Source organism: Engraulis encrasicolus, unplaced genomic scaffold, assembly GCF_034702125.1.
Source record: "Engraulis encrasicolus isolate BLACKSEA-1 unplaced genomic scaffold, IST_EnEncr_1.0 scaffold_51_np1212, whole genome shotgun sequence".
In the NCBI taxonomy this organism is placed as follows: Eukaryota; Metazoa; Chordata; class Actinopteri; order Clupeiformes; family Engraulidae; genus Engraulis; species Engraulis encrasicolus.
The window spans coordinates 610,246-635,245 of NW_026945830.1; the positions used below are offsets into that span (position 1 = coordinate 610,246).

The 25,000-nt window shown below is 42.8% G+C and overlaps 1 protein-coding gene across 1 annotated transcript in view; it reads left to right on the plus strand.

The window, feature by feature from the left end:
- LOC134444341 (diacylglycerol kinase eta-like) overlaps positions 1–25,000 on the plus strand; it is a gene marked incomplete at its 3' end in the record, with an annotated part of 45,680 nt that overhangs the window by 12,615 nt on the left and 8,065 nt on the right. The window contains exons 8-17 of the mRNA XM_063193672.1: positions 1,622–1,781; positions 3,796–3,904; positions 5,745–5,884; positions 6,398–6,482; positions 12,625–12,716; positions 13,691–13,790; positions 16,471–16,792; positions 21,089–21,187; positions 21,896–21,986; positions 23,268–23,375. Of these exons, the coding sequence (XP_063049742.1) occupies positions 1,622–1,781; positions 3,796–3,904; positions 5,745–5,884; positions 6,398–6,482; positions 12,625–12,716; positions 13,691–13,790; positions 16,471–16,792; positions 21,089–21,187; positions 21,896–21,986; positions 23,268–23,375 (1,306 nt within the window). The remainder of the gene's footprint in view (positions 1–1,621; positions 1,782–3,795; positions 3,905–5,744; positions 5,885–6,397; positions 6,483–12,624; positions 12,717–13,690; positions 13,791–16,470; positions 16,793–21,088; positions 21,188–21,895; positions 21,987–23,267; positions 23,376–25,000) is intronic.

Here is a 25,000-nt window from a genome sequence, read left to right on the forward strand (position 1 = left end):
CCTGTCTCTCCAATAAGCAATACATTTTTAGTCCTCATTAACATTATATTATACATTGTCATACATTTGAATAGCATAGGAAATGAACACATGTCCCTCTTTTTTTAGCTCACCAGTCACCTTTCCTTTGATTCTGCGCATCGTAAAATCAGTCTGCGCCAGCACTGCTGTTGCTGGTGGGTGGGGGGGCTTGGAAGCATTCAGACCCTCCGAAGGGGGGAATGATGGGAAAAGTTTGAGAACCACTGCATTACGTTAAAACCAGGGGTGAGTTTCTCAAAAGAGAAGTTGTTAGCCTGTTAGCAACTTCGGTAGTTGCCAATGGGAAAATGCATTGAAAACAGCAAAGTAGCTACTGTAGTTAGCATCTTTGGTTTTGAGAAATTCACCCCAGAAATGCACTTTGAGAGTGCAGACCTCCGCCAGTTAAACTTTTTACGTTTTTAACTAACTGGCTTGCAATGTGTTAGTGCACTGTATTTCCTAGAATGTTAGGGACGTTCATAGTTCTACAAAAGAAGAGTTTTGTTGCAAAACGGTGTATCCACCATTTTTTACTTTTGCATTTTATTATTGGAAATGACTGTTCAGAGTTCTACTGTATGTGTGGATTCTTGCCATTCAAATATTTTGAGAACACACTTTTTAAACCCATATAAAATGCAATGCAATGCAATGCAATGAAATGCCCAATACAAAAATGACAATTTCCCACCATTCTACCAAATGGATATACATAATTTTTCAACGAAACTCAAATGTAGATTGCCAGGGATGTGCATAAAATAGTCCTTTCTGTCTGTCTGTCTGTCTGTCTGTCTGTCTGTCTGTCTGTCTGCCTGTCTGCCTGCCTATTTTCCTGATGGCCAGGGGTCAGAAATGCATTGCATAGAAACTTCCAATCCATCCATGCAAGGTTCCGGAACATTTGCCATGGAATGATAGGGCTATAAAAAGAAATGAGATCTAGGGTTCTAGAATGTCAGAAATGCATTGAGTGGAATCTGTCTGTCTGTCCATCCATCCATGCATGCTTAGAGGGTTCTGGAACATTGGCTTTGGAATGCCAGGGCTATACTCAATACAAATAATTGGAATAATTGGAATATAATTGTAGAAAATTACCTGAGATGGGTTCTAGAATGTCAGAAATGCCTTGAGTGGAATCTGTCTGTCTGTCCATCCATCCATCCGTGCTTGCTTACAGGGTTCTGGAACATTGGCCTTGGAATACCAGGGCTATAAATAAAAAGAAATGAGATGGGTTCTAGAATGTCAGAAATGCCTTGAGTGGAATCTGTCTGTCTGTCCATCCATCCATCCGTGCTTGCTTACAGGGTTCTGGAACATTGGCCTTGGAATACCAGGGCTATACTCAAAAAAAATAATTGGAATATAATTGTAGAAAATGACCAGAGATGGGTTCTAGAATGTCAGAAATGCCTTGAGTGGAATCTGTCTGTCTGTCCATCCATCCATACATGCTTACAGGGTTCTGGAACATTTGCCGTGGAATGCCAGGGCTATAAATAAAAAGAAATGAGATGTGTTCTAGAATGTCAGAAATGCATTGAGTGGAATCTGTCTGTCTCTTTGTCCATCCATGTATGCATGCCTACAGGGTTCTGGAAAGCTCCAGCCTTACAGGGCTCCAGTCCTCTGCTGGTCCTCTGCAACTCCAAGAGCGGGGACAACCAGGGGGTCAAGTTCCTACGCAAGTTCAGGCAGCTGCTCAACCCGGCGCAGGTCTTCGACCTGATGAACGGGGGACCTCAGCTTGGGTAAGGGAGTGTGTGTGTGTGTGTGTGTGTGTGTGTGTGTGTGTGTGTGTGTGTGTGTGTGTGTGTGTGTGTGTGTGTGTGTGTGTGTGTGTGTGTGTGTGTATGTGACTCTGAGTCGGTGTGGGTATGTGTGTCTGTCAGCTAAGGTGTGTCCATGCACAACGTGTGTGTGTGCATGTTTGTATGGCTGTGTGTACGCACATGTGTGTGTGTGGTGTGTGCTTGTGTGTTTTTGAGTGTGTGTGTGTGTGTGTGTGTGTGTGTGTGTGTGTGTGTGTGTGTGTGTGTGTGTGTGTGTGTGTGTGTGCTTGCATGCGTGCGGCTGTGTGGTTGTGTGTTTGAGTGTGTGTGCGTGCGTGCGTGCATGTGGGTGTGTGTTTGAGTGTGTGTTTGAGTGTGTGTATGTGTGTGAGTGTGAGTGTGTGTGCGTGTGCGTGTGCATGTGCGTGTGTGTGTGTGTGTGTGTGTGTGTGTGTGTGTGTGTGTGTGTGAATGTTTGTGGACTGTAATTGCTGTTTTCATAGTGGTTGCCCACGGTAATCAGGCTCTGACTGTGAAATGAGTGTCTTTGATGAGAACTGATTGCTCTGTGGTGTCGCAGGTTCTTAAACAGATATGTGCATGCACGCGTGCGTCCGTGCCAAGGCACGTGTGTGTGTGTGTGCGTGTGTGGTTGTGTCGGGGTTAGGGATGCACCGATACTGATACTGACATCGGTATCAGCCGACTTTTAAATCTACATGGAAATGGACAATAAAACAAATGTCACAGTTGGAATAAACAAGGCTGTGAATTTATTTTCATTGTATGTTGCAAATAAAAGTATTTGTATCAGTACTCAGTATCGGTGTGTATAGCTCTGGAGCCCCCTGGTGGCGCTCAGCACACACTGAGGTCTGGGAGCATGTGACAGGATTCCATTTCTGCAGTCAAAAAATTAGCAGGAGTATTTATTGCTTCAATATTAATGTCAGCTCACATTGAGAAGTTACAGGACATATTGCTAAACTGACGGTTTGGAGATCAACAGAAAACCTTTTTGAAGGAATTTGTTGATATTGAAGCAATACATGCTCTGACTTATTTTTTGAGTGGAGAAATGGAATCCTGCCTCCCAGACCTAGAAGTGTGAAGCTCACAAAGCTGCGCAGAACTACAGATCTGGCAAGAGCCAGGCCTTAAAGGGACACTGTGCAGGAAATGGTCAAAAAAGGTACTGCAACTATGCTGCTTATTGAAACTGAGCTGTCTATTGCCAAATTTGATCTTTACGTGAAAGTTTACTGAGTAATAAACAAATATTTTCCAGTATGGTCCAAGTACAGTCATTTTTGCAGCTAAAAATGGCTATTTTTGGAAATTCAAAATGGCGGACCATGGAGAAGATCCCCCTTTTCATGTATAAAAAGTGCAATTTTTCCAGTCATAATGAATACTTAGAATTTGATGCTGGTGGTAAGTATTCATTAAAAAGGTAACATTAGTGAATGGGCAGCATGAATTCTGGAAATAAACAACTAAAAATCTCACACAGTGTCCCTTTAATGTCCTCGTACTCTTATCAGTTTTCAAAAAAAGTGGTGTCATGGCCCGGCTGTGGCTTAGTCGGCTGGGCACTGGACTGCTACGCGGGCGACCCGGGTACCATTCCCAACCCGGGTCATTTCCCGATTCTCCAGCGTCTCTCTCTCACACTCGTTTCCTCTCCCACTCTTCTCTGTCCTGTCAAAATAAAGTTGAAAATGTATTTTTAAAAGTGATATGGTTCATCCCTACAGCATCATGTTCCTCTCTCCAGGTTGCGTGTGTTCCAGAAGTTTGTTTTAAGTGATATGTTGCATCCCTACAGTACCATGTTCCTCTCTCCAGGTTGCGTGTGTTCCAGAAGTTTGTTTTAAGTGATATGTTGCATCCCTACAGTACCATGTTCCTCTCTCCAGGTTGCGTGTGTTCCAGAAGTTTGTTTTTAAAAGTGATATGGTTCATCCCTACAGCATCATGTTCCTCTCTCCAGGTTGCGTGTGTTCCAGAAGTTTGTGTCGTTCCGAGTTCTAGTGTGCGGAGGAGACGGGAGCGTGGGATGGGTCCTTTCAGAGCTGGACAAGCTAGGACTTCATAAACAGGTATGTGTGTGTGTGTGACAAGCTAGGACTTCATAAACAGGTATGCATACAAGCTAGGACTTCATAAACAGGTATGTGTGTGTGTGTGTGTGTGTGTGTGTGTGACAAGCTAGGACTTCATAAACAGGTATATGTGTGTGTGTGACAAGTTAGGACTTCATAAACAGGTATGTGTGTGTGTGTGACAAGTTAGGACTTCATAAACAGGTATATGTGTGTGTGACAAGTTAGGACTTCATAAACAGGTATATGTGTCTGGCAGGCTTGTACGAAATTCCCAATGGAAAGAATTTCAATTCAAAATAACGCCATAATACGAACACTAGGTGGTGTCATTACCTTGAATTTCTTTTAATTTAATCTACACCACCCATTGAAAGTACATAGAACACCACCACCTAGTGTTCGTATTATGGCATTACTTTGAATTCAAATTCTTTCCATTCGGAATTCCGTACAAGCCTGGTGCATACATGCGTGTGTGCATGTGTGAGAGCATGGATGCGTGCATGTGTCTTAGCCTGTGGCTGCGTTGTGTGTCACTGTTGGTACTGTGCGTACGTGAACGTATGTGTGTGTGTGTGTGTGTGTGTTTGTGTGTGTGTGTGTGTGTATGTGTGTGTGTGCTCGCGTGCCTGTGCGTATGCATGCATGTGTGTGTGTGTGTGTGTGTCTGTGCATGTGCGTGTGCATGTGTGTGAGCGTGTGTGTGCTGGTCCATGCATGTGTGTGTGTGTCATAGCCTCTGCCTAAGGCTGTGAGTATGTCACTGTGGGCATTCATATTATATACAGTAAATTAGTCAACAGCACAGTACTGTATGACATTGGCAATCCTAGAAAATCTCAGTAATTGTCCTTGTTATGTCTCCGGTTAAAATACATCCCACAGCACTTTAGAATACAAATGAGATGATATTGAAGATGTAGCTGAACAACTCTGGCAATTTTGTGGCCCTCGATGTAAGACACAAACAAACAAAACAAAACAGACAGACAACACACACACACACACACACACACACACACACACACACACACACACACACACACACACACACACACACACACACACACACACACACACACACACACACACACACACACACACACACACACACAATTAGAGTCGTGACTGGTTGCCTGCCAATGGCTGCTGTCGCTGTAGTCAGGGATGCAGTGTTAATTTCCTATTTGTGTGCGTGCGTGCGTGCGTGCGTGCGTGCGTGTGTGTGTGTGTGTGTGTCTTCTCACTTTAAGCAGACAGTAAAAACAAAGCAGCAGCGCATAAACAATTTAAGAGTCCAAACACATGGCTGAGCATCCTCGCTTTTCACACTTCAGTCTCAGTCGCTGCACACACATCTACATAGATGCGTACAAGCACACATACACACGTGCACGCACACACACACACACACACACACACACACACACACACACACACACACACACACACACACACACACACACACACACACACACACACACATAAACACCATGCACACTCACAGTGCAATCCACACACACAACCACACATGTTGTTTGTAATTGGTTTCTTCATTGAAAGGGCAGGATGTAGCAGCCGCATAAGTGTCTGAGACAGTACAGTGAGAGCGCATTCAGACAACACTTTCAGCTGCTTTTACATCCAATTAGCCCCGAAACACCCTCGTTTTCAAGCAATTTTGGGCAATTTCGTGTGCTTATGTTTGTGTTTGGGGATGTGGGTGCATGCTTACCCTGCTCTTGCTCTCTCTCTCTCTCTCTCTCTCTCTCTCTCTCTCTCTCTCTCTCTCTCTCTCTCTCTCTCTCTCTCTCTCTCTCTTAACCTCCTCCAGTGCCAGTTGGGGGTACTTCCTCTAGGGACAGGAAATGACTTGGCTCGTGTGCTGGGCTGGGGCGGCCTATGTGACGACGACGCCCAGCTGATGCAGATTCTGGAGAAACTGGAGAGGGCCACCACCAAAATGCTGGACAGGTAATAATAATAACTAAGACACTCAAAAAGGATGAGGCGCACACAAGGCTTTCAAGTTCAAAATGTGTATTGTAGCTGACAAATTACTAAAGAAGTCGTCAGAAAAAAGCTTGAGCTACAGATGTTTCCGATCTAGTCCATTATCATTGTCTCCAGTAGCACTACTTTTCACTACTTTAGTATCGCTACTTTTGGTGACGATAAACACGATTCAAAGTTAAGGTGCAGACGCCAACACTTTTGGTCTCTCTTAGAAATGCACTCAGAGTGCAGACCTCCGACAATGAAGCTGTTTGATAGAACATCTGACTATGGTACAGACTCATCTTTCCATCTGCTTCTGCCTGGTTTTGTGGAGTTGGAAACTGTCTAGAATGTCAAAATCCACCATGAAGAATGAAGAATCATGTACACATGTAATACATATACACACACATTGGACACCTTTTAACTCGCTGTGAATCGGTGTAATGAATTAATGAATCTTAAATCTCTCTCTCTCTCTCTCTCTAGGTGGAGTATCATGACATATGAGATTCCTACTAAGAGTGCTCCAGCCATAGTGAAGGAGGATGAGCCCCAGGAGAATGCATTACAGGTACACACACACACATGCACACACACACATACGCATACACACACGCACACATACACATACACACAGGCATACACACATGCACACATACACACACAGGCACACACACACGCACACGCATACACACGCACACACACGGCCCCTGAATTTATTACAGGTACACAAACACACACACACACACACACACACCCGTGCATGCACGCACACACACACTGCATGAACACACACACCCTCCCACGTGCACACACACACACACACACACACACACACACACACACACACACACACACACACACACACACACACACGGCCCCTGAATTGTCCTGGTCTTCAACCTAACTGTCCTACTGAGTTTGCTTCCAGCAACGCTTTGAAAAGACTCATCGGGTTGTATAGTGCAGCAGTTAACTGTCAAAATAGCCCAGAATAGTTCACTTTGGTATGCAAGCATGGAAATTGGTACAGATGTTCATTAGAATGTACTCTATCAGCTCAAGGCGTTGGCCACGCAAAAATCCAAGATGGCCGCCATTTTTCAAGATGGCCACCTTCTCCTCTTCTAATTAAGTCTAAGAATAGTTAAATTAGTGATGCAAGCATGTCATTTGGCAAAAATGTTCATTTGAATGTACTTTTTCAAAATATGGTGTTGGCCACGCAAAATCCAAGATGGCCACCATTTTTCAAGATGGCAACTCTCGCCACTTGCAAATAAGTCTAATAATAGTTAAATTAGTGATGCAATCATGTAATTTGGCAGAAATGTTTCTTTGTATGTACTTTTTTAAGAAATGGTGTTGGATACACAAAATTCAAGATGGCCACCATTTTTCAAGATGGCCACCCTCTCCAGTTGCAAATAAGGCCAATCACTGTTAAATTAATGATACAATCATGTAATTTGGCAGAAATGTTCATGTGTATGCACTTTTTTGAAATATGATCTTGGACATGCCAAAAATCCAAGATGGGAGCCATATTCCAAGCTGGCCACTCTCTCCACTTTTAAATAAGGCCAAGAAAACGGAGTTAGCTTTATGATGCATATATAGAGAGAGAGCACTTTCTCTTGTAAACCCCAAACAATTGGTGCCTTCTTGGCATTCTCCAGAGCTGGTCTGTAAATGTGAGAATGAGTATGTGCTCCACAAAGGCAAAGTGCAGAGGTTATACTAGTGGAGTCTGTTCAGGGTTTTACCGTTACGGAAGTGACAAAATCACCAAACTTTGAATGGTGTTTCTTTAGGGTATATGCTGTAATTCTAGCCTAGGAGCCATAGGGAAAAAAAAACTTTCTACCATGTCATATAAAATATGTCATGTTGTGTAATGCATTACATTGTTATTACATGACATTATACTTAGCTGACAATGTTAGTATAGTCCCAAACACAGCAGAGATGAAGCAAGGGCAGTTGTAGCCTGCTTGACAGATTGATGAAACTACAAAAACGTACATAGTGTGAAAGTATGGGTGAGTCTGTGCTTACATGCTTGACAGCAAATGTAACATTGTGAACGATTTGAGAGTATCACATACTCAACACAACAACACTACTACAACACAAAACAGTTACACAATATTGCCAGAAAAGTTCATAGGAAACAATCACAAAGTCAATAAGGTTACCAAGGTATTGCTTTGCTATAAACTCTAACATGCAATGGCTTAGCTTGCGAAGTGCTACTCCTACACACCTGTCTCCCGCACCCCTTCAGCCTGCTCCTTGCTCTCCTAAGAGAGCTCCAGCTGCAGTTTCAGGGCATTTTTCCTGAGAGGTGTGATGATTAATTTGTTTCAGGAACACTCCAAAATGTCAGCATGTTGCTGCCAGTTGCATAATGCGGCGCCGAACTCACAGAGGCGTACTGGACTCACTTGATCTTTTTGGACTCCTTTGGTTACAGTCCATTGTCCTAACTCTCGTCCTACACCTGTGCTTGGGGCTTCAGGCTTTGCTGACGCCTCGTCTCCATGGAAAGAGCGATAAAGTTTTGCAACTGTCAGCCTACAGCTCACAAACAAGCTTTGGAGGAGGGGCAGCCGTAGCCTAGTGGTTAAGGAGATTGGATTTATATCAGAGGGTTTCTGGTTTGAATCCCACCCTTCCACTCCCTATCACACTCCATGCCTGGAGTGCCCACACCTCTCTAGGGACTGTAACCAATACCCTGTAATGATAATGACTGTAAGTCACTTTGGATAAGTGAGTTGGTCTTTCATTCTGGAGGTTGTAGACTTGAATCCCACCAGACCTCTCCCCACACCTCCATCCATGGCTCAAGTGGCCGTGGCCGAGGCACCTAACCCCACATCACTCCAGGGACTGTAATATGGCTTGTAATATCTGTAAGTCACTTTGAGTAAAAGCGTCAGCTAAGTGTGATGTAATGCAGTGTTTCCCAACCAGGGGTACGTGTACCACTAGGGGTACGCGAGCATACTGCAGGGGGCACTTGGGAAAATGTAATCTTAACAAATGCATGGAGCAAAGTCACACTGGAATAGAAAAAGCAATGTAAAATATGAGTTAGGGGGTACTCACACTCATGGTACAATGAAAATGCTTAGAGGGGTACATGAGACACAAAAGGTTGGGAATCATTGATGTAATGTAATGTCAGCTAAGTATAATGTAATGAAAGGGCATAAAAGGGCCATACTGTATCACAACTGTGTCATAATCCTCTGTGGTCTAGTGTGGAACTCCTGATCTACCTCCACTTGAAAAGCCCTGAAATACTTACAAATACATACAAAAACACAGGAAAAACAAGCCAAAAATGATTTCCCAACATCTCACATTATTATCAGGTGAGGTGACTCCCTCTACTTAGCGGTGCAGAGCAGTTATGATTCATGTTTTGGCAGTAATTACTGCTTAATAATCTGTTTTTCTAATATCCACAGCACCCAGATCATCCATTTTCATATTTAGGAAAACACAATGTTCTTTTTCTTTTTTGTTCAGTTAGAGATTTCTGACATAGTAAAAAAATCCTTGATGTAATAAATTAACATCAAGTGGTTGGATTACACCTTCAAAAACTAAAAGACAGCACAAGAGGAGGGTTAAGAAGATTAGATAATGAAGACCAAGGCGCTTTTTGAAAGGTCTGATGATTCACTTGTTTCAGGAGCATCATTCCAAATGCCAGTTACATTTTGAGTCACGTAACTCGACGCGACGGGCTAATGGTGTTATGCTAATGGTAATGGTAATGATGTAATGATGTTTTTGTGACTCCACTGACCCGAACTCCAGGTGTGGATGACTCAGTATAGTGAGTCTATTGTCTCCCACCATCAGTAACTGCTAGGACATGGGTTTTCAAATTCACTGACTGTGAGCCTCCCCTTGGAGTAGGTAAAGACAATAAATCTGTTTGTCTGATGCTCCACATGCATATTATATTACTAATGTGCAATAGCCCCGTGATGTTAGGCCTATGTAGGCTATGTCTTGTCCTTACTTAAACCAATCTTGTTCAAGATCAAGAAAAAATGAATTGCCTCATTAATGTTCCAGTTCCAGTTTTGAAAGTTCCAGTTCAAAAGTACTAGTTATTAGGTGACTTTAACTTCTTGATTGACTAGATGCTTTTACTTGAAACGAGAAATATAAGCTTGCTTAAGATCATATTTTTTGCAGTGTAATATCAGCACCCTTGACAACCCTTACTATGTTTAGGAGAAGATATAGAAAGTCCAATAGATGGGTCCAATGAAAAGACTGATATCTAGTAGTGTAGTGGGGTTTTTTTTAAAGTGAGGGTATGCGATTTGGGAAGTCGTCATTAATTCCGCAACTTATCATGTCAACCCCACCCCCCTTACTGCCCTGTCCTACTGTCGTTTCTTCTCTGTTTTCATCTGTTATGTCCATTTCCGGCAATACTGCTGTGTGCTCATTCTATCATTTTTGTATTCAAACATGGACCAATAAAATATATAAGAGATGGACCGGATCCAAGATCCGGTTCCAGATCCGGCAGGATAATAGGGTTTTTCATGGGATCCGGATCCGGTTCCAGGATCCAGGATCCGGTAGCCAAGGCTTTTCAGTCAAAATAGTTTGAGCCAACGTGATAAAAAGGGCCCACTTGTGCGAGTAGGCTATGTGTTTCAACCCTTTCGTAGGATCCGGTATCCAGTTCCGGATCCGGCAGGATCTTAAGCAGTGGATCCGGTATCCGGCAGGATCCTAAAAATCAGGATCCGGTGCATCTCTAATATATATATATATATTTATCTCTCAGGAGAAGTGGGTACCCCCGCGTACCACGTCCACTACACCCCTGCTGATATCCCCAAGGTTCTTTCCGAGAGGTCTGATGATTAATTTATTTCGGGAACTCTCCAAATGTCAGTGCCGTGCGTTATGAGTTACCTAATGCGGTACAGAACTCAGTCACACTCTTTTGATCTTTTTTCCTTCTTCTCCTCTTCTGCCTCTACCTCCTCTTCTCCTCTTCTGCCTCTCCCTCCTCTTCTCCTCTTCTGCCTCTCCCTCCTCTTCTTCTCTTCTGCCTCCTCTTCTTCTCTTTCTCTTCCACCTCTACCTCCTCTTCTTCTCTTCCGCCTCCACCTCTTCTTCTTCTCTTCTGCCTCTACCTCCTCCCGGTGTCTATGACTCAGCTAAGTGTAGCTCTGTGGTCTCCCCCCCATCACTGCCAGACATTATTGGGGAATAAATGTTAAAGGGATTAAATTAGGTAGCCAGGCTTTGCCCTCCTAGTGATGCAACAGCTTCAGCGTTGCAACTAGTCAGGTCAAGAGCAATGCATGGGTACTTTCTGAGTTCCCGAAAATATGGGAACTCTGCCCACTTTGTTGGGAAGCAAACAATCATTAGCAAACCAAGGGAGGCTGTTTGGAAAATGCCATTTGGGAAATGTTAATTGTTATGCTCTTGGTCAGACCAAGTCTCGAAGAGATTTGAACGTTGATGATAATCAGGCTATATATTAGGGCCCCTATATACAATAGTAGTAGCACTTTATAATAAGGTCTGCTTATAAAGAATTAGTAAATATTACCTAATGAATGATGAACAAAACATTAACATTAACCTTTTAACAGAGTATTTTTTATTTATTTACAAACAGTTTGTGACTGCTTGATAAATATAGAATATTAACATCATTTACAAGCATCTTTTGTTCATCATTTGCTCATTATTTACTAAGTGTTATTAATGTTTTATAAGCAGACACTATTATAAAGTGTTACCCTGTAGTCTACAGTATAGTCAAACTACATGACTATCAGCCTGATTCTCAGCTGAAAACCCCCTTACGGCCGAGGTTAAAATAGATATCAAAACCAACATTGAGATCTGATGGGGAGGAGGTCACACACTTCAGCTTGATTCAGGAGCACTCAAAATAAATTGTGTTGCATAATGCACAAGTCAGACGCTCAGACATACTGTTATGCTTTTGACTTCATTGTCTTAATTGAAGTTGATGAGTCAACTCAATTAAACTGAGTATTCAGACGATGTAAAACGTGCCCATACTATTCATAGATTTCAAATCAGAGTCAAGACAAGCTTCTCTCAGATGCTTTCTCTTCGAAATCCAGATTATTGACTTTTGTTTTTGACATTTTTATCTGTCTCTCCTTCTTATTATCTAATGCTGTATACTTATTTCTTGCTTTTGTTTTGTACTCCCTTTCTTGCCATTTTATGCCTTCTTTTTTTTTTTTAATTTCAGTTGCCGTGCTTCTATTGGTATACATGTACACAGCATCTTCTTTTTATTTTTTATTTTTTATATTGTGAAGCACATTGAATTGCATTCGTGAATGAAATGTGCTTTACAAGTAAAATTGTCCTTGCCTTGAGTAGTATCAATATGTGCAGCATACCTCAGGCAGTCTTGTAATGATCATTTTCAAAAAAAATACATACCCGTGATAAACAATAAATGACTCAAGCAGACTCATTGTGATGTTTTTGTTCGTAATCATTAAATGAACAGTTATGGTTACCTGTGTTTCAGGTGCTTAACTTAGTCATGGTTAACTGTGTTTCAGGTGCTTAACTTAGTCATGGTTAACTGTGTTTCAGGTGCTTAACTTAGTCATGGTTAACTGTCTTTCAGGTGCTTCACTTAGTCATGGTTAACTGTGTTTCAGGTGCAGATGACTCAGTATGCGGACTCTGTGGTGTCCCACCTCACCAAGATCCTGGACTCAGACAAGCACAGTGATGTCATTTCCTCTGCCAAGTAAGAACTGTAAAAGGCCCTGCCGTGGCCATGTGGTAGAGCATTGGGTTACTACGCTTCTGACCTGGGTTAGCAGAGTAAGAACACATAAAAATCACAATAGGGCCACAATATATAGAAATAATAGCATAAAACTGCATGGTGTAATGTAGTAGTATTGTATTATACTATGGTATAATTTAGTAGTGTAGCATAGCATAACATAGTATGGAATAGTATATCACAGTACAATATAGTCTAAATTGCAAGGCATAATTAGCATATAGCATATAGCATAGCATACTATAAATTGCATAGCATAGCATACTATAAATTGCATAGCATAGCATACTATAGCGTAATAACGCTGTGTAGAAGTCATATGAAAGTCAGCATATTCAGTGAATTTCCACTTTTTACCAGTAAACAGCATCCAGGTGTTCATATTGGATGCCATACCAACTCACCTCTCTTAAGACAAAACTATCAGCTCAGCATACTTTCATTAGCTTACTGAAACACAATTTTCAACTCACTTGACACTAGTAGAACCAGATGGTCAGTTAGAGTAAAGGACAAAATTGACAATAATTTAATTTCTACCGTCTATACAATCATGTAATCCATATGTTATATAGCCTATTTAGATGGGCATAATCAATGTTCCCCCAAAATGGGCATCATGTAGCCTACATTTAAATATTCCCTTGATAAAGGTTTTGAAGAAATTTTAACCAAATATTATTTAATTAAGAGGGATCATTTTTGGTTACTTTAATGGAGGTTGTGAGTGATCCAAAAGGAACCATCTGCTGGCTAAGTCTCGAGAGTGTGTGCGTGCGTGCGTGCGTGCGTGCGTGCGTGCGTGAGTGTATGTTAATGGGCGTGCCTGACACATGCTGAACGCCAAGATAGCTGTCTTTCTAACATGATTTTCTCTCTCTCTCTTTCTCTTTCTCTCTCTCTCTCTCTCTCTCTCTCCCTCCCCCCATCAGATTCCTATGTGGTACGGTGAATGAGTTTGTGGCTGAGGTGGGGAAGGCTTACGAGAGAGCTGCGGAGAATAGAGAAGAGGCGGACGCCATGGCTAAGAAGGTGGGCGTGCGTGCCTGCGTGCCTGCGTGCCTGCGTGCCTGCGTGCCTGCGTGCCTGCGTGCCTGCGTGCCTGCGTGCTGCATCTGCATCAATATAGTGTGGGATCAGTGTGTGTGTGTGTGTGTGTGTGTGTGTGTGTGTGTGTGTGTGTGTGTGTGTGTGTGTGGTTATATAAAATGTTGTGTAACATGGTATCGCTGCGGAAGCTGGTGGGCTGAAGGTTAAGAATAATGTAGAATAATGCAGCTCTGGGTTTAATGTCATTATTCACTTTTCATACTTTCTCTCTATGCATCCATACATACACCCACATCTCTCTCTCTCTCTCTCTCTCTCTCTCTCTCTCCCTCTCTCTCTCTCTCTCTCTCTCTCTCTCTCCCTCTCTCTCTCGCGCGCGCACGCTCGCTCTATTGCTCTCTCTCACACACACCTATTTCAATACACACATTATATCTCTATCTCTCTCTTTCCCTCCTTATTTCTTTCTTTCCTTCTTCTTTTTGTTTCTCTCTTGCTCTCTCTCTCTCTCTTTTGATCCTTATGCCACCATTCTCCACCCACCTCTCTCTCTCTCTCTCTCTCTCTCTCTCTCTCTCTCTCTCTCTCCTCTCCTTCATGCATTCTCTCTCTCTCTCGTTATGTCTTTCTATTTCTCATGCTCTCTCTCTCTCTCTCTCTCTCTCTCTCTCTCTCTCTCTCTCTCTCTCTCTCTCTCTTTATGTCTTTCTATCCCTCTCTCCACACCCCCTACGAGAGGAAGCACTTTAGTCTTAAATTAATTCTGAATTAGCTTGCCGCTGTTTGTCACCTGATAATTTGCCTGCTGCACCCAAAGACTGCCTTCGCCAGAGGAGGCCTCTACCACCAACAGCAGGGAGTACATCCATCAGACAGAGAGAGAGAGAGAGAGAGAGAGAGAGAGAGAGAGAGAGAGAGAGAGAGAGAGAGAGAGAGAGAGAGAGAGCGAGAGGAGGCTTCAAGCACCAACAGCTGGAGCCCATCCATCAGGGAGAGAGAGGGAGAGAGAGAGAGGGGGGGGGTGCTTCAAGCACCAACTGCAGGAGTCCATCCATCAGAAAGAGAGAGAGAGCAAGAGAGAGAGAGAGAGAGAGGGAGGAAGAGAGAGAGGGAGAGAGAGAGAGAGAGATTCTTTTCTTGCTGATATTATCAATATAATTGCAAGCAACACAATTGCAAGCAATATGAAATATTTTTGTCATGCTAATACAGCTTCTATGAATTGAATTGAATTGAATTGAGAGAGAGAGAGAGAGAGAGAGAGAGAGAGAGAGAGAGAGAGAGAGAGAGAGAGAGAGAGAGAGAGAGAGAGAGAGAGAGGAGGCTTCAAGCACCAACAGCTGGAGCCCATCCATCAGAGAGAGAGGGAGATAGAAAGAGAGAGAGAGAGAGAGAGAGAGAGAGATATTTAAAAATGCCTTTATTTTAACACCGCTTACTCATAGTACATTCTCACAATACATCCATTACACCCCCCCTATATCCTCATAACCAGCTCCCCACTCTCCCCAACCCGACACAACAAACCCCACACACACCAAATGCTTGAAAATGTCTCCACATCATTAACCAAATGATAGTACATGAACTCAACCTTGATACGACTTTTGACCAGTCCCAAAAACTCTCCAAGGGGTCCACAGAGTCAAGATCCTCCCTCTTGAATTTGACACTGTATTTAGGGCCACTAATAAAAAAAGAGAAAGAGAAAGAGAGGTGAAGAAAGAGACACAGAGACAGACAGACAGAAAGAGTGACAGAGAAAGAGAGCTGCAGTGAGAGAAAAAGACAGATAGAGGCAGAATGAGAGATCCCATTCTTCAGTTGTGTTGACAAATTGATCATGAAGATTAGACAGGACACACTGCTCATGTTAAATAAGTTGCCTCAAAGCAGAAATCTTCAGTTTTATTAATAATCAGCACAGATAAGACAATAATGGGCTGAGAACAAAACAATGTGCTGATTCATTTAAGGGCATGGTTATGAATAATAATGTATATGTCTAGATTTTACATTTCATGATATTTCTTTTTTTTCTACAGTATATATATATATATATATATAAAATGTTTATTGTCAAAATGTTACATATGACAATATTTATCTCTCTCTTCTTCTGTCTTCCCTTCTCTCTCCTTCCTCTGCCCCTCTTTCCTTCTATCTCTTGCGCCATCTTCCTCTCCTCCTCCCTCTCTCCTTCTCACTATTCCTCCATCCTTCTCTCTTACTCCATGCTTCTCTATTCCTCCATCCTCCTCTCTCTTGCTCCATCCTCCTCTCCTCCTACCTCCACCCTTCTCTCTCTCCATCCTCCTCTCTCTCTTCTCTCTGTATCCTCCCATCTCCTCCTCCTCCCTTCTCTCTACCTCCATCCTTCATCCTCCTCTCTCTCTTCTCTCTGTATCCCTCCATCTCTTTCTCCACCCCTCTCTCTACCTCCATCCTCCATCCTCCTCTCTCTCTCCTCTATTCCTCCATCCTCCTCTCTCTTGCTCCATCCTCCTCTCCTCCTCCTCCACCCTTCTCTCTACCTGCATCCTTCATCCTCCTCTCTCTCTCCTCTCTGTATCCCTCCATCTCCTCCTCCACCCTTCTCTCTACCTCCATCCTCCATCCTCCTCTCTCTCTCCTCTCTGTATCCTCCCATCTCCTCCTCCAGTGTGCGATGTTGAATGAGAAGCTGGACTCCCTGGTCAAGGCCCTCAGCGAGGAGGCCGACGCCCAGCTGGTGCCCACGGGTTCCGTATCGCCGCATTCCGAGGACGGCGAGAACGAAAAAGACAGCAACGACACGGATGGTGGCGGCGGCGGCGGCGGCATCGGCGGGGATAACGGGGGTGGAGACCAGTCGTCATCGGGCGAGTCGCCTGGGGAGGAGGGGCCAGGGGTGCCGAGGGCCTTCAGGAGCCGCGAGCAGCTGATGCTGAGGGCCAACAGCCTGAAGAAGGCACTCCGGCAGATCATACAGCAGGCCGAGAAAGGTGCGTGGACTGTACTGGACACACCTTTAAACACATTTAGGAAAGAAACATGGGAGGTCAGAAATGAAGTGCAGGCAGATCATACAGCAGGCAGAGAAAGGTGCGTGGACTGTAGAGATGTACAGGATCCAAGATCAGCCTGAAGAAGGCACTCAGGCAGATCATACAGCAGGCCGAGAAAGGTGCGTGAACTGGACACACCTTTAAACACATTTCTTGGCATTTCTTAGTGAAGCTATGGCTGTATGTCAGGCTACAGTATATTTCTGCCGGGTACGGTCCCACCCACTTTTTCTGACGAGCAGTTTTGTCCCAACCACTTATAGTTTTAAGAAATAATCAAGCATGTTGCCCCTTTTTTCGTTCCTCAGCAAATAAATAGTAAAATGGAACTGTATACAGTACAGTAAATGAAGTCCAGGCAGATCATACAGCAGGCAGAGAAAGGTGCGGTACACACCTTTAAACACATTTAGGAAAGAAACATGGGAGGGAGCAATTTAATAGCAATTTCAGCAGCTGATAAGCATTAACAAAAGCAGAAATGAAGTTCAGGCAGATCATACAGCAGGCCGAGAAAGGTGCGTGGACTGTACACACCTTTACACACATTTCTTGGAATTTCTTAGTGAAGCTATGGCTGTATGTCAGGCTACAGTATTCATGCCACACAATGCAATTCACAGTGAAGCTATGGCTGCATTTATACCTTTTTATCAGGCTAATCATGCCAGACAATGCAAATACACACCTTAGTCAGGTTATTTTTTACTGAAGCGATGGCTGCAAGCATACATCTTACAAGTATACAGAGTATAATATGCTGTTCAGAGTGAAGGCTGAGAGAGGCTGAGAAAGGTGTACTCTAAACACTTTTAAACACATTTACAAAAGAAACATGGGAGCAATTTATTAGGCCTTTAAGACGATGCCCAAGAACAGCTGCCCAACACAAAACACAGCAACTACAGTACAAAAAAGTAAAATTCAATGTCAAAGTCAGTTTTATTGTAAATTTCTTCACTAACACTTGACATACAAACCTGTTCATTAACAATCGTGAATGAAGCCTGTTTACTGTCATGTGACCCAGCGTAACTGACAAATAGGTCACCCTTTTTCATGTCATGCCCTGATGAAGACTCGGTGTGGTTGAAACCTATCGTCTTTTTTAGACTATGCCCCAGTTTATAAAGGGTTTTTAACTTTATGAACTTTATACCTCCCAGCCGCCACCAAGTTTTCTGAAGAAGAGACATGTGTCTATTGCAACGCAGTCTCACCCCAAGTGGTCAATTTCTGACTACCTTGGACCAGACTGCAATTTTTGACGTCTTGGGTATTCCTTCCACGTCACATTTTGACTATGTGGCCTAACCCTAAACCTATTCCTAAACCTAACCTCAATGACGTTATGCTGCAACAAGGGGGCGCCTTTGAGGACATAGTCAAAATGTGACGTGGAAGGAATACCCAAGACGTCAAAAATTGCAGTCTGGTCAAAGGTACTCAGATATTGACTACTTGGGGTGAGACTGTGTAGGTCTATTGACTTTAAGAGAACCAGCATATTGGAGTTTACTGGGTCATCATTGGAGATCGCTCAGCATTTCTCCCTCTGGAAGGAATTCAAATTATTATTATTCAAAATATGTCGTTCTTCCATGTGTTGACACGGACAAAATAGGGACCATAATACTGCAGTGGGCCTGTGGTGAATTGTTGTTAAAGCAACCATGAGTTGGCCTGTTTAAGTGGTTAATGGGCTTCTAACAGAGTAAAAGACACTTCTGACTTAAGGCGGGCATACACTGTGCGATATTTTCACTCGTGGGTATTAAGCTCCTGCTCACACTGCACGAGGGAATTTCACGATTTAAAAGTTCACATCTCACAACTCACGTCCTCACACTATACGAGCCGACAGTTGGATGCGAGCTCAATGCTCCCACTGTGCGACACGACAGGCATGTTTCCCGGGTCTGCAGAGAAGGGACCATGCGCACCCGAGGTGGAGATGAGGACGCGCTCAGAGCGAATCGCATGTCCCTATTAACATTGACCCTGCCGCCTGTAGCTGCATTATGCAACATTCAGGCTCATGCGATTTGAGGCAACTTAATTCAAAATCTCTGTTTGTTTGAGATGAATGAACACATTCTAATGAAAGATGAGGGTCTTAGCGTTTAAATGCAACTTAGTGCATATTTTTATGTGCTTCAGAAGCTGAGATATTTAGGTTTTTATAGGTTGAGGGCAGCTTTTCTTAAAAAGGGCTCAGGCATTCAGCACCCCTTTTTGCAGGTGCCTTAGGTGTCAATGGGTTAATTTGTGCTTGTGCAGTGTCCAATCGGATCGTAGCACTGCTTTAACTGTGCAATTAATTCACGAGGCACGACCAGGTTTCAAACAGTTTTGGTTTTCTTGCAACCCTACGATTGCACGATCGTGAGGTGAAATCGCTTGTCGTTACTCCATGTACACTACACCTGCGATTGAGCAACAAATCGGCCCGACTCCCAAAAAGTCGTGCGAGTGAAAAATCGTGGGAAAATCAGGCAAATAGTTGCACAGTATAAGCCCGGCTTTTAGCCAATCTATAGTCCACAACCACATAAGCCTGGAGGAGTTGAGTGTTTCTCTGTGATTCTCTACTGTGAGTGACAATTATGCTCCTCCAACCTGTACTGCAACCAAAGACAAAAATTACACTCAGTCACCGTAGACACAGAATGTTTTTTCCCACAACTTAACTGATGCTGAGCCCACAGCAGCATGAAGATGAGAGTATAAGGTGACTGTGAGTGGCAATTATACTCTTCAAAACCTGTAGTGCAACCAAAGAGAAAAATTACACACAGTCAGCGTAGACAGAAAAATGTTTTCCAACAGCTTAACTGATGCTGAGCGCACGGTAGCGTGAAGATGGAATTACTGTTTAGGTTTCTCCACTAGCTTAGCCGATGGAGGTTGAGATAGGGACATGCGTTTCCGCCAGATTTGCTGCTGACAATTTCAGATCAAGCAAAGACACATGTGACACATACCTACCGTTCTGGAAGGCAGTCATTCTTGTAATAAGGTCCTTCCTTAACAGTAATGACAAATGCCTGGCATTTTTTTGTTGCTACGTCATGTACTCTCTCGCTGTCTCTCTCTCTGTCTCTCTCTCTCTCTCTCTCTCTCTCTCTCTCTCTCTCTCTCTCTCTCTCTCTCTCTCTCTCTCTCTTCGTTTGTCTCTAACCCCTATCCTTCCATCTTCCTCGTCTCCTATCTTCTATTCTAAGTCTAATTCTAAGTATTTTGTTGCTATGTCATGGCCTCTTTGCTAAAAATAGCTCACAGAGGAAGTAGAATGTATACAAAGTGTTGCATAGCAACATGTCTACCTGTTGAATCATTCACTGCGGATGTTGTCTTATGATAAATAAATAAATTATGCAACAGTTCAAGTTCAATTTAAATTTATATAGAATATCTCACCCAGCGGAAGCTGAACAACGTAATTGAAAACAAAATAGGAAAATCACAAGTGTCCTTCAGCCCTCTACACTTATCTCCTTTCTTCTCTGTCCCTCGTTTATTTTTCTTGGCTTCTCTCTCTCTCTCTCTCTCTCTCTCTCTCTCTCTCTCTCTCTCTCTCTCTCTCTCTCTCTCTCTCTCTCTCTCTCTCTCAACCTTTCAGTCCTTCCTCTCCTTCCTTTGCTCTCTTCTTCTCTCTTTTCACATAATAATAAATATGTTTGTTTTATCCATAAGCACCTTTCAAATGCACTCAAGGACACTTAGCAAAGAGAATAAAAATACAATAGGATTATAAATCAGGGAGAAAGCTTAACAAAATGAAAACGGAAAATGAACGGGAACAGTTCAATTACAGCAGCCAGGGCCGGTTCTAGTCCTTTTGGTGCCCTTGGTGAGCACCCCCTTTCCTTTTGTGTGTTAGACATTAGCATCGATATCTACATCTGATTGAGCACAGATCTAGCCCCTACATATACTGAGTGACCATGGCAACACTGTCAATGTTTTATTTTGCTCAACATTCTAATTCTGTGTGGGACCTTTGGGCTTTATGGGGCACCAAGACATTTGGTGCCCTAGGTGTCTGCCTTACCCTGACAGCAGCATAATTGTGTCCTTCCTTCTCTCTTCTCTTTTCATATTCTCTCTCTCTCTCTCTCTCTCTCTCTCTCTCTCTCTCTCTCTCTCTCTCTCTCTCTCTCTCTCTCTCTCTCTCTGTGTGTTTTAATATTCTCCTCTCCTCTTTCTTCTCTCTCCCCCTCTCTGTTGCAGTGGTGGATGAGCAGAATCGTCACACTCAGGTGCAGCGCATGTCCTCTACCTCCTCCATCAAGCGGCAGGGCAGTGACGAGCTCAAGGACGCCGACATGCGTGAGTAGCCATGGAGTAGAACCGCATTCCTGCTGCGGAACTCAGAACGCGGAACAACAGAAAGACAACATTCCGCTTCTGAATTCCACTTCCCGGCACCAGTTCTGTGGTGTCCCTGGTTTGTGGCACTTGCGGTAACTGTTTAATGATCACATGATCACAATGTCTTTCCGAATGAAAGATTGTTGACGTGTTATTTCAGCACTTAGAGAGTTGACTTAGCATCTTCTCTGGTCCCAGAGTACTCTCTAAGTGATTTGAGTAACACTGCATTTATGCCTCTTCTGTGTTGTCCTTCCATCTTCTGCATCCTCCTAATGAACTTCCACAAAAACAAACAAATAAACAAAACACATTGGGCATTGGGGGCATTTTACATAAAGGCAGTTAAATGTGTTCAACTCAAATTAATGGAAAGACCACTGTGCAAAATCAAGTCTAAATGCTTTAAATAAGTATCGTATAGTATAGTGTAGTATAGCATTGTTTCTGTGTATTAGAGCATCTTGTAATTCACACACCAGTGGCCGTGGCTGCCACACAGAGTACCACTCAGCTCCAGGAGCAATTTTGGGGTTAAGTATCTTGCTCAAAGACACATTAATGGGGTCAGGCAGAGCGGGGTTCGAACCTGCAACTTTCTGGTTCTGTGTCTCCTCCACCACTCTTCTGATTTATCAAATAACCTTTGACCTTTCCCCTCTACAGGTCAGGGTTCCATGAGTCCCCCCCTCACCTCTCCCATCACCCTGGAGAAGTCCGAGAGCTTCAGCGCCGTGTCATTCTCAGAGGACTCTGTGTAAAGTTCAACTCTTACTTATTTAGTGTGTGTGTGTGTGTGTGTGTGTGTGTGTGTGTGTGTGTGTGTGTGTGTGTGTGTGTGTGTGTGTGTGTGTGTGTGTGTGTGTGTGTGTGTGTGTGTGTGTGTATGTGTGCGTTTGCATGTGTGTGCGTTCGCATGTGTGTATGTGTGTCTGTTTGTCAGTCTGTCTTTTGGTATGTCTTTGTGTGTGTGTGTGTGTGTGTGTGTGTGTGTGTGTGTGTGTGTGTGTGTGTGTGTGTGTGTGCGTGCGTGCGTGCGTGCGTGCGTGCGTGCGTGCGTGCGTGCGTTTGACTGCTATGTATATGATACCACAGGCGCTTGAAAAAATGCAGCTAGTTGACATACATGCACGCATACATAAATACCTATGCAAATACGTAAGCCCTGCCCAACTGGTAATACAAGGCAGTTTCACATCATGCCTCTAGTTCCTGGTACACACATGATGTAATGCTGTATGTGTGACCATCCCCCTGCTTCTATGTGCCACTTGATTTGAATAGGAACTGATATTATTGATATGATAAAGATTTATAACATACATTACATTGTAATAGTATTATAGTCTGTTATTATTTGATATCATAAAGATGTATAACATACATTGCATTATAATTATTATAGTCTGTATAATTGTTTATAGTATTATCAATACAATATTACTACAATACTATATCAAAACAATACTGTCTTTTTGGGATGAAACAGCATGAAGTTGTTCCAGACTTAGTATTGATATCATTCTCAGATGTACTACACAGTGTTAATTTTATCACTAAAAGAATGAATTTTAACATCTATATGTATATCTATGTGTTTCCAAAGTGCTCTATTAGACTTGGACCACTACTCTGGAAGCAAATACACTATGTATGTTAAAATTCACTGTTAAAAGTCAGTGTTTCTCAACCAGGGGTACGTGTACCACTAGGGGTACGCGAGCACACTGAAGGGGGTACTTGGAAAAATGTTATTTTAACAAATGCATGGGAGCATAGTCACACTGGAATAGAATAGAATAGAATAGAATAGAATAGAATAGAATAGAATAGAATAGAATAGAAAAAGCAATGTAAAACACAAATTAGGGGGTACTCGTGGCACAACAGAAAGGCTGTGGGGGTACATGAGACAAAAAAAGGTTGGAAAACACTGCTCTAAGTGATGAATTAACAATGCATGTTTTTGCTGTGTAGGGTTTTCATTATTGGTAATGTCCTAATGTTCTAATGTTGTAATGTTCTCTGTGTTCCCCAGACTCTGCACTGAGAAGTGCGTGATGAACAACTATTTTGGCATCGGGCTGGATGCCAAGATCTCGCTGGAGTTCAACAACAAGAGAGACGAGCACCCCAAGAAGTGCAGGTACAGTACCCGAGATGAAATAAAGTCCGCGACACTGCTTGGCTACTGTGTAGGCTATTATTTAATAGAGCGCAACGTTTCGACCTTCAGGCATCTACTTCATCAGGCATCTACTCCTCTGAACTTGAACAGTACCCGAGATGACCAGCCTGCAACACATATGCTACAAGCCTGATGCCTACAATAATGCCCTACAAAATGCAGTTACTGTACTACGTCACCAATGAAACTGAGAAAAAGGCCTTCTAAGCCTTTTGTATTAGGTTGTATATTGTAGTTACTGTTTATTTGACGTGGCAATATTTCTAAAATGGGGCACATTTGGACCATAAGGCTTTGTCACAAGATAAAGGAGATGTAATAAAGACTATTTAAAGTCTAAACTCAAATTTTACAAAGATACTGCACTTTGACTTTGTAGGGCAAAATGAATGTATGCACTACAGTTCAAATGTAGAACACAGTAAACATCAATACTCACAAACACTCCCAGTATACTGTGAGCTGATTGGCTAGATCAGTGACTCCGAAAGTGTGGGCCATGGTGTTAATGCAGGTGAACCTGTGAGAGGTTCTCAAAGTATTTCCATTGCACCAGCGAGACACTATAAGTTTGTATGCTGTCAGTGAAATCAGAGCTCTGGCCAATGATACCAAACACAAATGCAACAATGCACACATTAGCCAACAGGTGGAATGACGGTATCACATGGCTTTACAATATGAATGAGTCCCCAGTCAACTATAACATGAGTGAGGTAGGAAACTTTAGCAGCAGTCTGACATATTATTTGGATGGCAGTGCTGACATATTTTCCATTGCAGTACCCAGCCACTATACGTGTAAGTAGGCCGTCAGTCAAAGGTTTGGACAAATACCAAAACAAATACAAATGAGCTCTTTTTCAAAGCACTAGGTATCCATTTTCAAAAATATTCCAAGAAATTAAGACTTGTTATCGTCTTTCTCTGTTTATATCGTTGAAATCAGTGTTTTAATGTTTGAATTTCCTATGGAAATATCAGATAACATAAACTCAGTTCCCATTTTCCTGACACTGTTTAGATTTAAAAATATATATTTATTTAACAAATGTACTACTTGTATCAGGCTTGTACGAAATTCCGAATTGAATGAATTGAAATTCAAAGTAATGCCAGAATACGAACACTAGGTGGTGTCAATACCTTGAATTTCTTTGAATTTAATCCTACACCAGCCATTGAGAGTACATAGAACACCACCACCTAGTGTTCATATTATGGCATTACTGTGATTCTCAATTCATTCAATTCGGAATTTCGTACAAGTCTGACTTGTGTTTTTACAGCACTTTTGGAAAAGAGCTTTTAAAATACAGCACATGCATTAGCAACAAGATGGAATCACAGTATCCGGTGACATTACAATATGGAGGAGTTCCTGTGGCAGAACAATTGCACACAGGCCCCCACCACCAATGCAGAAGGGCCCTGGGCCCAGGGGAAAATGCCCTGCTTGCCCTGCCCATAGATCTGCCCCTGTTGAGTGCACTAGACTAGACTATAACATGAGTGTACAGTGAGGCAGCAAACTTGGTAGCACATTATATTGCTGACAGTCTTGGCAGAATTTCCATTTGCAA